This window comes from Amphiprion ocellaris, chromosome 9 (genome assembly GCF_022539595.1).
Source record: "Amphiprion ocellaris isolate individual 3 ecotype Okinawa chromosome 9, ASM2253959v1, whole genome shotgun sequence".
In the NCBI taxonomy this organism is placed as follows: domain Eukaryota; kingdom Metazoa; phylum Chordata; class Actinopteri; family Pomacentridae; genus Amphiprion; species Amphiprion ocellaris.
In genome coordinates this window covers 34663997-34679666 of record NC_072774.1, presented here as the reverse complement: position 1 = coordinate 34679666, position 15670 = coordinate 34663997, and the positions used below count along the sequence as shown (strand labels likewise).

Sequence of the window (15670 nt, the reverse complement as noted above, 5' to 3'; positions counted from 1 at the left end):
TGGAGCTTGCACATTTGTTTGTCGATGTGTCTGCAGGTTTATACATAAACTAGCGTATTTCATCAAACCTGATGGAGAGGTGAAGCAGAGTGAAAACAATTAATTGCATTTGCATTATTGGAGGATGTGTGCTGTAAGAGCCCTTAAGTTTCTAATGGGATGCCTTGTCATGGATGAAAAAGGTGTTAAAGTCATCATGAAACCTGATCATGAAAATACAAAGAAATATGGAAATGTTGACAGTTCTTTATTCTGAAACTCGCTTTCAAAGCATATAGTTACTTTGGATGGCATTACATTGGCCTCCAGTACTACTGTGAGGAACCTTGGTGTTATCTTTGACCAGGACATGTCCTTTAACTCACACATAAAACAAATCTGTCAGACTTTCTTTTTCCACCTGAGAAATATTGTAAAAATCAGGAACATCCTGTCTCAGAGTGATGCAGAAAAACTAGTCCATGCATTTGTTACTTTTAGGCTTGACTACTGTAATTCCTTATTATCAGGTTGTCCCAATAGCTCTCTGAAACATCTACAGCTGATCCAAAACGCTGCAGCCAGAGTACTGACGGGAGTTAGCAAGAGAGATCATATTTCTCCTATGCTGGTTTCTCTTCATTGGCTTCCTGTTAAATCTAGAATAGAATTCAAAATCCTTCTTCTGACATATAAAGCTCTTAACAACCAATCTCCATCATATCTTAAAGACCTGATAGTACCATATTATCCTAGCAGAACTCTTCACTCTCAGACTGCAGGCTTACTTGTTGTTCCTAGAATCTCTAAAAGTAGAATGGGAGGCAGAGCCTTCAGTTATCAGGTGCCTCTGCTGTGGAACCAGCTCCCAGTTTGGGTTCGGGAGGTGGACACCCTCTCTATTTTTAAGACCAGGCTTAAAACCTTCCTTTTTGACAAAGCTGATAGTTAGGGCTGACTGGGGGACCCTGACGGGATGAGCTGGTGTTTTCATTTGCACAACTGACTTCCCTTCTTGACGTCCCTTTAGTTTGCCCCAAGTTATGCTGCTATAGGCCTAGGCTGCTGGGGAACCTCTCTTGATGCACTGAGCCCTTCTCTAACTACCTATGTATTTACTATATATACCATTATTGCATTACACTCACTCTGTTTCTCTCTGTGTCCTTTTTCCGTGTGTCCCTGGTCCCAGAGCTGGATGCTTCAGATCTGTGGTCGTTCTCCCACCAACTGGCCTAGTCTCCATCATGTTCACTGTGGGATGCTGCTGCTGACCTTCCTCCAGCCCACTGCTTCATCCATCCATCCATCCATTATCTATACACCGCTTAATCCTCACTAGGGTCGCGGGGGGTGCTGGAGCCTATCCCAGCTGACTCGGGCGAAGGCAGGGGACACAGGTCGCCAGTCTGTCGCAGGGCTACATATATAGACAAACAAGCACTCACACATTCACACCTACGGGCAATTTAGAGTAATCAGTTAACCTCAGCATATTTTTGGACTGTGGGAGGAAGCCGGAGTACCTGGAGAGAACCCACGCATGCACAGGGAGAACATGCAAACTCCATGCAGAAAGATCCCGGGAAAGCCGGGACGCGAACCAGGGACCTTCTCGCTGCAAGGCGAAAGTGCTAACCACTACGCCACTGTGCAGCCCCCCACTGCTTCAATTCAATTCAATTCAATTCAATTCAATTCAATTTTATTTATATAGCACCAATTACAGTCAAATTGTCTCAAGACGCTTTACAGAACCCATATGCCTGACCCCCAGAGCAAGCCAAAAGGCGACAGTGGCAAGGAAAACACCCTTTTAACAGGGAAAAAAAACCTCGAGCAGAACCCGGCTCTAATGTGGGGGGACCCATCTGCTGCTGGCTGGGCGGGTTGAGAGGGACAGAAGAGGTAGAAAGGTAGAGATAGAGGGGTAGAGGTAGAGATAGAGGGATGGAGGTAGAGGGGAGAGGTAGAAAGGTAGAGATAGAGGGGTAAAGGTAGAGATAGAGGGATACAGATAGAGGGATAGAGGTAGAGGGGAAGAGGTAGAGGGATAGAGATAGAGGTGTAGAGGTAGAGATAGAGAGGTGGGGGGTGGGACACAAGGACCATAAAACACAGCCACACATCTGAAGCATCCAGCTCTGGGACCAGGGACACTCGGAGAAAGGACACAGAAAGAAACAGAGTGAGTGTAATGCAATAATGGTATATATAGTAAATACATAGGTAGTTAGAGAAGGGCTCAGTGCATCAAGAGAGGTCCCCCAGCAGCCTAGGCCTATAGCAGCATAACTAGGAGCAAACTAAAGGGACGTCAAGAGGGGAAGTCAGTTTTGCAAATGAAAACACCAGCATACCCCGTCAGGGTCCCCCAGTCAGCCCTAACTATAAGCTTTGTCAAAAAGGAAGGTTTTAAGCCTGGTCTTAAAAATAGAGAGGGTGTCCGCCTCCCGAACCCAAACTGGGAGCTGGTTCCACAGGAGAGGCGCCTGATAACTGAAGGCTCTGCCTCCCATTCTACTTTTAGAGATTCTAGGAACAACAAGTAAGCCTGCAGTCTGAGAGCGAAGAGTTCTGCTAGGATAATATGGTACTATCAGGTCTTTAAGGTATGATGGAGATTGGTTGTTAAGAGCTTTATATGTCAGAAGAAGGATTTTGAATTCTATTCTGGATTTAACAGGAAGCCAATGAAGAGAAACCAATATAGGAGAAATATGATCTCTCTTGCTAACTCCCGTCAGTACTCTGGCTGCAGCATTTTGGATCAGCTGTAGATGTTTCAGAGAGCTATTGGGACAACCTGATAATAAGGAATTACAGTAGTCAAGCCTAGAAGTAACAAATGCATGGACTAGTTTTTCTGCATCACTCTGAGACAGGATGTTCCTGATTTTCACAATATTTCTCAGGTGGAAAAAGGAAGTCCTACAGATTTGTTTTATGTGCGAGTTAAAGGACATGTCCTGGTCAAAGATAACACCGAGGTTCCTCACAGTAGTACTGGAGGCCAATGTAATGCCATCCAGAGTAACTATATGCTTTGAAAGCAATTCTCTAAGATGTTTGGGGCCAAATACAATGACTTCAGACTTGTCTGAATTTAGTAGTAAGAAATTATAGGTCATCCAGATCTTTATGTCATTAAGACAATCTTGCAGCCTAGCTAGCTAATTAGTTTCATCTGGCTTCATAGATAAATACAATTGAGTGTCGTCAGCATAACAATGGAAATTAATACAGTGCTTCCTAATAATGTTGCCTAAGGGAAGCATGTATAATGTGAACAGTATTGGTCCTAAGACAGAACCCTGAGGAACTCCATGATTAACCCTAGTATGCTCAGAAGAGTCATTGTTGACATGCACAAACTGGAACCTGTCTGATAAGTAGGATTTAAACCAGTCCAGTGCTGTCCCTTTAATGCCAATAGAATGTTCTAGTCGCTGTAATAAAAGTTTGTGGTCGATTGTATCGAATGCTGCACTAAGGTCCAATAAAATAAGTATAGAGACCAGTCCATTATCTGACGCTATGAGAAGGTTATTCGTAACTTTCACCAAAGCTGTTTCTGTGCTATGATGCACTCTGAAGCCTGACTGAAACTCTTCAAACAAGCTATTCCTTTGTAAATGTTCACATAATTGATTTGCAACTGTTCGTTCCAGAATTTTGGAGAGAAATGGGAGGTTGGAAATTGGTCTATAGTTGGCTAAAACATCTGGATCTAGAGTGGGCTTTTTAAGTAAAGGTTTGATTACAGCAACCTTAAAAGCCTGTGGTACATAACCTGTTACTAGAGAGACATTAATCAGATCTAACATTGAGGAATTAATTAAAGGTAAAGCCTCCTTGAACAGTCTAGTTGGGATAGGATCTAAAAGACATGTCGATGGTTTGGATGTAGAAACTATTGAAATTAGTTCAGAGAGTTGTATGGGAATGAAAAATTCTAAATATCCATCTGGTCTTACAGCCAATTCTAAAGTATCTGTTCTCAATGATACATCTGTGACATTTGCAGGAAGAGCCAGATTAATTTTTTCTCTAATCGTAATAATTTTATTTGTAAAGAAGCTCATGAAGTTGTTACTGCTCAAAGCTAAAGGAATACAAGGTTCAACAGAGCTCTGACTCTTTGTCAGCCTGGCTACAGTGCTGAAGAGAAACCTGGGGTTGTTCTTGTTTTCCTCTATTAAAGATGAATAATATGTTGTCCTGGCATTACGAAGAGCTTTTTTTATAAATTACTAGACTATTTTTCCAAGCTACATAAACTTCCTTTAAATTAGTGGAATACCACTTCCTTTCCAGCTTTCGGGATGCCTGCTTTAAAGTCCGCAGCTGGGAATTATACCAAGGAGCAGGTCCTCTCTGAGATAGAACTTACTTTTTTACAGGTGCAACACTATCAAGTGTTGTACGCAGTGAGGCTGCCGAATTATTAACAATATAATCCACTTCTGTGGGGGTAAAATTATAATACTTCCCTTCCATTATATCAGTAAGTGGTGCTGGACTAAATAGAGAGGGTATTATTTCCTTAAATTTAGTCACCGAATTGTGAGACAGACATCTACTGTAATGATATTTATTCTTAACTCCTATACAATCCATTGTTGTAAATTGAAATGTTATCATAAAATGGTCAGAAAGAAGAGGGTTCTGGGGAAATACTGTTAACTGTTTGATTTCTATGCCATAAGTCAGAACGAGGTCAAGGGTATGATTAAAACTATGAGTTGGTTTATTTACATGTTGAGAAAACCCAATTGAGTCTAATATTGAATTAAAAGCAGTCGTAAGGCTGTCACTGTCCACGTCAACATGAATGTTGAAGTCACCCACAATAATGACTTTATCTGAGCTGAGCACTAAATCAGATAAAAAGTCTGAGAATTGAGATAAAAACTCAGAGTAAGGAGCAGGAGGACGATATACAACAACAAATAAAACTGGTTTCTGAGCTTTTAAATCTGGATGAGAGAGACTGAGAGTGAGATTTTCAAATGAACTGTAACTAGGTTTAGGTCTCTGGTTCATTTTTAAGCTAGAGAGGTAAATTGCTGCCACTCCTCCTCCTCGGCCTGTGATTCGAGGAACATGACAGTTAGTATGACTAGTAGGAGTTGATTCATTTAGACTAACATATTCTTCCTGCTGCAACCAGGTTTCAGTCAAACAGAACAAATCAATCTGGTTATCAGTTATCAAATCATTTACTAACAGAGATTTAGACGAGAGAGATCTAATATTTAACAGACCACATTTAATTGTCCTGTTTCTTCGCTCAGTTGAAATAGTGGTATTAATTTTTATTAGATTTTTATGGTTACTATGTCTTTTGTTTATTTTTGAATTGTTTAATTTATTGAATTTTTGTGGTCGGGGGACAGACACAGTCTGTCACAGTAGACAAAGCCAAACTTTTCAATCTGCTCCAGATCGGGCTGATGTTCAATAACTTAATAATAGATGTCACTAGATTCATAAGGTTAGACCGTTCACTAACTACCCTCCTTTCACCATAATCCTCTTCATTTATTTGGTAAGTCTGTCCACACATTCACCACACGCACTCTATTTCCATTGTCTATAGCTCACTTGTATTGTTTTAGTAGAGTAGTTAATGAACATTCTTCACTTTGGCCAATTTGCGGTCTTGTGTTTTTGTGTGGGAAGTGAAGCCAATTTAATCAGAACTTAAGACATTCAGATATCATTCATTTTAATCAAAGTCTCTTTAAGACTTAGTCTAAATTGATAATTTTCTCAGGCAAGTTGAGATGGTGCCCCTAAATTAACAAGTGCAATTTAACTATACCAAGTAGTTACACTACACTTGTTTGTATTTCATTAAGACAATTGCAGTCGTCATCGACTAGGATATGCCAATGATGTGGTTTCAGAGTTCCTTTGGAATACTGACAGGTGGAATTGTTTTGGTGGAATCTTTGCACACAGGGAGACAAGCACTGTGGTTAAAATGGAAAATCCACTAAGAAAAAAAAATTGCAGGGCTATTTTTTAAGAAAACAGTAACATGCAGATAGCAAAAGGGATAGACAAAGATGCCTGAATTGAGCAACTGAATGCAGACGTATATCTGAATACTACACCCAATCTGTCAGAGTAGACAGCAGCATCATTACCTTTTCAGTTGCAGTTTCATCAATTGTTGCATAGTGACGGCCTCAGGTTGAACCCTGAGCTCCATAACAGCGGGGAGTGTATTTTTATGTTACTGTTGGTAAAATAATTACAGTATCATCACACATGCACAGAATTTTCAGTGTTAAGGGAATCAAGTACACTAGGCTGGTAGGTATTTGGACAGTTTGATAAGCTGCAAGTTGTTTTGATTTAATCTATTACTGCATTATTATGTCACTTGATGTATCGTGCAGTCTCACTGTGGGGAGTATATTTGATTTGAATCTTGATGAACATTAACAAAAAGGTGAAGAAACTACATGTGACACACTGGAATTTTCCCATGACTTTGAAGAAACTACATATGTGGCATGACTTGTGCGGTTACAACAAAATGCATAACATATTTTTGAACTTGGAAACATCCAATCAATGTTTTTTTTTACTATATAAAAACTACTACTACTACTTCAAGCTAAAGAACAAAATACAATACAAGGTTAGGAATATTCTCCTTAAAAAAACATCAATTTCAACAATGGAGTTTTCTTTTTTTAAAAATTTGTATGAACAAATGTGTCTGGCAGAAAACATCTACAATCCAGCAGGTCTGAGGTGGGTTTCCTTTTAACATTTGCTCAATGCATCTTCAGATTCTTTAGTGCAAAAAAGTAAGTAAAAGTAAGTTATCAATGTTTTTTTGTTTGTGTTTGAAAGGTAAACTTTTCGAAGAACAATTTTTCGAGGTGTGTGTGTGTGTGTGTGTGTGTGTGTGAGAATTCTAAGCAGGTTTTTGATGAGAATGATAAAAATACACACATGATGAGTTTTGAAAGCTAAATCCTTCTGTTCATTTACGCTGGCAGTCGCTGGACTGTAAAAAGTAGAACACTAATCAGCCCGACCCTCTTAGCTTAAAAAGGACAAATACAAGAACAGTGTGCCTTCAAAACGCACGTATTTACAGTGACCTTAAACATACCACGAAAATTTTAACATGTATTACCTGAACTCGGGAAGTTTCGTTTTCAAATAAACTCATAGTTATCTGAGTTTGTTTGTTCTCAATGCCGGGACGCTCGGACGAAGAAGGATGGTCAATACTCACAACTTGAACGGCTTTAGTTCCATTTCTGACTCCGCCTATACTTTTATCGGTGTGCGCCGGTTGACGTTTAAAGCGGACCTCTTATGACGTATCACACCCCGGTGTAAGTGGGTAATGTAGTCATTTTTGCGCGTGTCCTTGTAATAAATAGTGCCATTTAAACTACAATACCAATAGTCCCTAGCGTACGCGGAAGCTATATTTTCATCTGCCGGTATTCTGCTGACACGCGTCTTACTTACTTTCTTGACGGTGTTATTGGAAGGTATAGCAATTGATATGTACATTTTGTGTAGTAAATAATAGACTGTTAATTTGTCGCAGTTAATTATATATTCGAAATGTTTTACAGAGCCAAAGCTTATGCAGCTGAGGAAGTGGCAGCCAAGGCTGACAACCCAAGACTAGCTAGCAACACAGACACACACAACGTGTGGGTCTGTTTTTCATTTTGCTGTGTTTAAAATTGGTAAAAGGGACGTGAAAAATCTTAATAACCGTCCAGTAATGAAAGTTAAATGTGGCACATCCGCTGTGGCCGCGTTTAGAGAGGATAAAGGTTGAAACACTTGATTTTGTATCGTCAATATATTACTTTGAGTTATTATGGTTTTCGGCATACCGAAGATGATCGTCTCCACGGGGGGATTTATGGCCTACCACTATTGCTACGCTAGTGTCGGAAGTTTCTAAAGATGTGTAGTATTTGACCATAAGGCCCCACTTTAGGTGTGTAATTCTTGTTTAGAAAGGCAACTTTAAGTTGACAGGTTTTCGAAAACAGAGTTCAGCCTCTATTTGAATACAGAGGAGCTGTGCCACTAATAATGTGTACAGTTCAGAAACTGCCGTGAAAGTTAAGCTTACTGTTTTTTGTCTTCCCATCAGTTTGTTAGTCACAGAAGACTGAAGAATTGTAGAACCAGGAGGAAAGCAACAGAAAACCATGTCTCCTCCAAGACTAACGGGTGCATTGCGTTCCTTCTCAAATGTCAGCAAGAAGGACGTCTTTACCGAGCATCTCAATGTTCTGAAGGTGAGGCCAGATTGAAAACTATTATTGTCACAACAGAACACAGAATTTCATAAAGTGTAGTCTGTATTTACAAAATGCAAACCAAAGCAACATTAAGTTGGAGATGCACTGATATCACCTTACTGACTCAAATAGGCTACAGAAACCAGACACATAGCTCAATATGCTGTAGAACTGAGTTCGGGTTAAGCCCTTGCACTTAATGGCTTATAAAAACCCTGGTGTGATCATTTATCCTCTCCTTTGTCCGTCTTCATCTGCCTTTGATGTGGACAGATTTAGCTGGGCATGTTCTTATGGTTAACAGGAGGAGTGACTGATTTGCAAAGTTTACAAAAATTCAGTAAGGCTTTAGGAACCATAAATAATTTCGTCCAGCTGTTATATGTAAGTAGAGTTAATAGGTTGTTCAAAACAATTAACTGTTAACATATTGGACTCCTTATGTCTGGGACACACATCCCAACTGTGGATGCACAGGTCAGCAGTTTAAATATAGGAGGATGCTCGAAGACTTTGTTGATTTTGTTGCACTCGGGAAAAACAAGCTTTGTTGTTATCAACTTAAATATACTTTAAGTTCTGATTCATTCTCTGCTCTGTGTCCTCTCTAAATAGAGAGGACTCCCAAACACACACACAAAGTAGATAGCAAAGATGCTGTCCGCTTTGTGTGTGTGTTTGGGAGTTGTAGTCCTTTTGCATCGACTAGGTACCGAATTATATTTTCTTATTTCGTACCTTGAAGCACCAGTACAGTAGTGTGGCTTGCTGAAGCGTTTTTAGTAGTTTTTGGACAACAGTGGAGCTCTGTGTTAGTTGAATACACTCACTGATTGTTTATGGCTTATGTAGAATTTAATGGTAATTGCAAAACTTGTTTGCATTGTCATAGACAGACATATTGCTATTATTATCCTTACACAGTTCATTTTGATCCATACATTTTTAATGCATTTTCTAACCAACAGTACTGAAAAGACTATGTGTTAATATCAGTGTCAGTGACACTGTCAAAAGTTCTGGGATTGTTTTTGTTTTTTTAAACAATGAATGTAAAATATCGACTTCACTGTAAAAACATATTTATTTTGAAACACCGATACTCAGAAATTATCATGAGTTTACTACAGTTAACAGAACAAAACTAAGAGGTTGTAGGCATCTGATAGTGTGTAGGCAGACATTGATAGATAAACTAATAGTATACACAGGAGATTGTCTGGCATTACACCTGGGTATTGAAGAATCTGTGCAGACTGGTGCAGGTCCCTTTCAAAATGGGCTGATTGCTCAGCCCTGAGCATTGCCACTTGCTACATCTTTCTCAGTATCAACGTCCAAAAATCAACCAAACTACAATTGTGAATAAAAGTTTCCATACACTTTTAAAGACAATGTATATTATGCGAGTCTTGAGTTTTCCGTGACTTTGAATCATGAATTTTAGTCCTTCGTAGATTTATTATGGGTCTTCTGGAAATGTGACAAAATCTGCTGGGTCAAAAATATAAATAATGCAATGTTAATATCTGGTTAAGTATCACTTGGCTGTTTTTACTTCGTGTTTTGGTAGCTGTCCACAAGCTTCTGGTAAGCTTCTGTTTGAATCTTTGGCTTTTCTTCTTGACAGAATTGGTACAGTTTAGGGCTGCAACTAACGATTATTTTAATAATCGATTAATCGGTCGATTATTTTTTCGATGAATCGGATTAAAAAAAACAACACATTTTTAATTTCCGCCACTTTATTCAGAAAGAGAAGATTTGGACTGACAGAGCAAATAAGATCATTGTATTGAAGCCTTCCTCTTCAACTGTCGTCAGAGGCCTCAATGTCAGTGATGATCAGTCAAGACAGCTGCTTGCTGTGGTGGACATGATGTCGTTCTCATCATAAAGCCTGTCATTTTTTGCTGCTGATGAAATGAGAAAGATAGTATAGTTTGAGTTAGTGCTGGGCGATATGGAAAAAAATCATATATCACGATATGGATAATTTTATATCACCATAGCGATATATATCACGATATACCACAAAAAAAATGTGTTTGACAAAAATGTCATTGCTTACTTTTCTCCATGAAACTTCAACCTGTTGCTAGGGCTGGCCCATGGTGGTATGCGGATAGTAATTTTGAGATCCGAATAGACACAGATGTAGACTCTGTTTCAACATTTAATTATTGGTGTAAGCCTATAAATAGCCAAATTCTATCTGAAACTGTTTTTGCATGTCTGAAAAGGTTTGGGCCATGCCACTGGTGGATCGATGATCTGTTGTATCCATTGTAAAGTATATGACCAGTGGAATTTGAGTGGCTGATGGCTTGTGGTAACAGTGTTAACGCTTCCCACTTCACCCAATTCACATGCAATTTGTTACTGCCAGTTGTAAGAAATGAGTGGCGCATTACTCACAACAGATGGCGCAGGTTGAGATGACAAAGTGGTGTTACATTAATCACATACTGGAAATATTAGAATGAATGGAAATCTGGCTGTTTGCCAGTAAAATATACCTGACACTAAATCAATGCCTGACAGTGCACAACACCTAATATAAGATTCATATGTGTAGTTTGTGTAGTATGTGCGCAAGGTGCGCTTGACTCATGCGAAACTATTTCAGTGCTGGATTTATTATCAAGCTACAGACACAGGACAGCTGTTTGTGATTTTCACTGATTTCCACTGCAAGTCTGTCAACATCTCCCACTGCATTGTGTCACGTCCAGTTTGGAAGCCTTGTACAGGAAGATGCTACACATATTAAACTTCTAACACTATGATATACACTACCATGCATTTTAGCTGAGTCAGACCTAACATGAACCTTTAATCTCACTAAATATTAGGATTCTGGGACTGATATGGTACCAAGAAGCTAGTGAGTAGGTACATGGTTCCAAATTTGGATTCTACCTAGTCAAAAATGTATGATTTGACACCAAGATCATTCAAATGGGACAAGTCTCTTTGATTTTATTGCGAATAGCAATATTTCTGTCTATTCAATGGTGGCAATCTTGAAAAATGGACACCATCTTGAATTTTTAGGTGGCTAATGGGTTTTATCAAAAGAGCAATCCCCAAGGAGTACGTGTGTCAATTTTGGTGGTTGTTTAAGGAAAGGAACAATTCTCCTCAAATTTGCAGTTATCTGCTCTACTATCAGCCTACGCAACTCTATTGGTGTCTGAAAACATATTGAAGAAAAACATTAACACGGAACTATATTATTGCTACATCTGTAAATACCAGATTATGTGTTGCTAGCACTTAACTAATGAACAATAAATTCAATTGTGGATTTAAAACAGAAACTGAAATGTAAAGTTGAAATATACCTTACTAAAAAATTTGATAAGGTCAAAAAATCTTAATGCTCAAACAAAGATTATTTATGTTGCTATATAGATTGTATCTGCCACTCCTGGGGTAAAATCTGAAAATTTGTGAAATCTGCTGGTTTTACCCATGATGGACCCTCATCATTTACTGAAAAACCTTTAAGACATCCTTAACTGAGCCAGAACATAAAGGCTTAAAGTAACAAGAACAACAAACGGAATGAAAAGTGATCAAAAATGAATCCATAGGTCATGCAGTAAGTGAATACTTATAAACAACCAAACATTGCAATGCATGATATTATAGTGCAGATATGCAATATAGAATACATTCTATCAGGAATATACTATATATCAATAAAAAAGTTGACATATATATATATATATATATATATATATATATATATATATATATATATATATATATATATATATATATATATATATATATATATATTAAAAAATTTGAGTTGCTAATTTTAAAAATTTCTGTGAAAAAGTTAACTCAGGCATGCTGTCATTGTATCATATGTCATTTCTATTGTAATGAAAATACAAGAACAATATGATTATATTTGTAAACTAGAGATTCCAGGCTTTTATAGGATATGTAACATGTTGTGATTGCCATGAGTGAAATGGCTACAATAGCTATGTTAATGTTCAGTAAAAAAAAGAACCGAAAAATTAGTGGAAAAAATTGTATTTTGGGGTAAAGTAAAAATAACGTAAAAAATTATAGTGGGAATGAGTTATTTTACTGTTACCATTCAAAGTCTCATTTAGAACATCAGTAAAGTAAAATTAAAAGCAAACAGTTGTGAATTTTGGACCCAATCCTCCTGGGCATGGATACGATGGCTACAAGTTTTCACCCTTAGTGGAAACAGACTCTTTCATGACAAAGTGAAAACTGATTTGTGCAAAGTAATGTCATTTAATTATAATATAAAAGGTAAATGCACTGAAGAAGTAGAAAAAGTTGTATTGTTGGGAGTATATGGGGACATAAAATGGAAATATAGTAAAAAAAAATATCTCAGAATACTTTAGTATATTACATGAATAAATGTACTGACATAACAACACAGTGTGCTAAACCATCCCTCATGTTGATAAAATCCAAAAGGTGAACAGACTGCTAGATGCAGCTACCTTTTTAATGTTCTCTTCTTGGTTTGGATATTCTTTGGATATTGAATTTTCCCTTGATCACAATTGTTAAGTGGAGAAAAGTTAAATCTATATTATTATTATTATTATTATTATTATTATTATTATTATTATTATTATTATTATTATTATTATTATTATTATTATTTATGTTCAATTGAGGACAGTGCAACAACTTAACAAGTTAATAATTGGTGGTTGTTGACTATGATTGTGTTCTGTTCTTTATGGTCATGTGGTGGTTCAAGTAAGAATTCATTCTTGAATGTCAGAAATTATGTGATTTTATTTCTTTACTTTATGTTGTATTCTATGCGGCATCTCATCTCGTCTCATCTCATCCCACAAAAACAGTTTCCATTCATTGTGTGGCTACCTCATGAAGGATTTAAGACCAGTATTCAATATCTTTTACCTGGGGTTTGTTTCCCACCAACTGCTATATACTTGCTACTGTTGCTGGTTAGTGCTGAGCAGGCAGGGTACAGTTGATGTATCAGAGCTTCTTTTTCTGAAAATAGCTACATGCTTCCGCAAAAAGCAAAGGCCATGATGTCAGTGAGTGAAACTGTGGTTTGTCTGCAACTAGCCCCTTCTGCATACTGCACACATAGCAATGTGATATGTAATATGCAAACATTTATTATAGCTATATTAATAAAGAGTTATCAAAGCAGTGGTTTATAATTTTTCTGTTGATAATCATAATCGGCAGGCCTGTTTTTGAGAACTTGACAGTGCAGACCCTGGACACACTTTGTACACTAAATCCAGTTCTCTATTTTGATTACTGCTGCTGGAGTGTGGTATGTGTGTGGTTTATGTGTGTGTGCTTGAGTGTCTGTGCAGGTTTTCTTTCATTTTAATTAAACTTATGTATGCATGAAATCACATGCACATACTCAATGTTCAAGCATCTCTGGAATTCAAGAATCAAGGTAGGTGGCAGAACATCCTGACGACAGGCACAAAAAAAAAAAAAAACTTTAAAATTTTGTTGGATAGTATTAAGATCAAACTGTTTCTGAGAAAGAGCATTGGGTGCTGCTGCCTTCCTTTCAATTTGGTTCTCTATCCACTAGTCAGTAGTCTTACCATTGGTTGGCTATCATCCATCCAGCTATCTACCTGTTTTTAATTTGTTAGTTTTGGCCATTTTACAGCCTTGCCAATCATGATTCCTACTTTAAAATCAAAAGTATACATACTTTTCATTAGTTTCTCAGATCACCCAGAGCTGCCTGAGACTAAAAATGAAACCGAGTGTGGTAATCTGCTCTTTTACCAGGTTCAGTTCCAGTGAAATCCTCTAATCAGAAAAACTGCTTCTCCACAGAAATGATAGCTGGAGTCACCCTGAGATTATCTCTCAGGTCGTGTTAAAGTGCTTAGTTTTAGAATACGTTGAGATGCTGATTGTAATGGAGTCATTGTGTTAATGTGTCTCCTGACCTGAGAGCTTGAACTGTCAAACCTGCTCAGATTTATTATATCGCTGCTTAATGAGTTGCCTTTTTGAAGAAAATTTAAGCTCAGTAACTCTGACTTCAACAAAGCTACTACGGATACATTTGTAACTACATGTGAAAAGCACTTTTGAGACATCAAAAATTGATATCGGTAAAATTATTTTATTTATAATTTATAATTTTTATTATTATTATTTATTTTATTAAAATTTATTGGGAAACTAGTGGAGGACACTATCCCCAAAAGAATCATCAGGGAGTTTCCCAACCAAAGGCCGTGGATGAACAAAGGCATCCACGATGCTCTGAAGTCCTGCACCGCTGCCTACAACACAGGACTCGCTACCGGAGACATGGGACCTTACTGGGTCGCTACGTACGGCATCCGCAGAGCCGTAAAGGAGGCCAAACAGAGGTACGGGGAGAAGCTGGAGTCACAGCTGCAGCCAAGGAACACCAGGGGACTATGGTAGGGAGTAAGAACTGTGACGGACTATAAAGCAACACTGATGCCCATGGTGTCTGCTGACATCTCTCTGGTGGACGAACTCAACAACTTTTATGTGCGCTTTGAGGCTCCCAGCGAAGAGGCCCACATCCTGCCTGGCCGAGAGGAGGAGATGCGCACCGTGACGGAGCATGACGTGAGGCTGATGTTTCAACGCGTGAATATCAAGAAGGCTGCAGGATCTGACGGTATAACAGGCTGTGTCCTGAAAGCCTGTGCCAACCAGCTAGTGCTGGTGTTCATGGAAATATTCAAACTCTTTCTCTCCCAGTGCATCATCCCCAGGTGCTGTACAGTCCGTCATTGTTCCTGTGCCCAAGAAAGCCAAGCCAAGCTGCCTGAATGACGACTGGCTGATTGCTCATATCTCTGTGGTGATGAAATGTTTTGAAAGACTGGTTCGACACTTCATCACCTCCTCCCTACCTGCCTCCCTAGAGCCCCTACAGTTTGCATACCGGCCCAATAGATCCACAGAGGATGCCATCAACCATCTGCTACACACAGTCCTGGCCCACCTGGATACTAGGAAGGGGAATTATGTGTGAATGCTGTTCGTGAACTTCAGCATTCAACACCATAATTCCCTCCAGACTGGTCACTAAGCTGCAGGACCTTGGACTCACCTCCTCCCTGTGCAGGTGGGTCTACAGCTTTTTGATCACCAGACCACAGGTGGTTCGAGTGGGACAACACCTGTCCCACTCTGAACCCTCTGCTGTACTCACTGTACACTAATGACTAATGACACATCAGACTCTTAACATCATCATTAAGTTTGTTGATGACACAGCAGTGGTGGGTCTGATCTCCAACAACAACGAGGAGGACTATTTGATGGAGATCACCCATCTGGAGGACTGGTGCAGAGACAACAGCCTCCTCCTG

The 15670-nt window shown here is 38.7% G+C and overlaps 1 protein-coding gene across 3 annotated transcripts in view; it reads left to right on the top strand.

Moving 5' to 3' along the window:
- The first annotated feature begins 7432 nt into the window (after positions 1 to 7432).
- The window catches only part of ascc3 (activating signal cointegrator 1 complex subunit 3), a 245403-nt gene continuing 237165 nt past the window's right edge, over positions 7433 to 15670 (top strand). The window contains exons 1-2 of one of the 3 annotated variants that reach the window (XM_023266526.3): positions 7433 to 7508; positions 8132 to 8279. In XM_023266526.3, coding sequence (XP_023122294.2) covers positions 8190 to 8279 — 90 coding nt within the window. In that variant the 5' untranslated portion in view covers positions 7433 to 7508; positions 8132 to 8189. Of the gene's footprint in view, positions 7509 to 7629; positions 7973 to 8131; positions 8280 to 15670 lie in introns of those variants that run through there. The other 2 variants (XM_055013994.1, XM_035946542.2) reach the window with 2 other exon arrangements.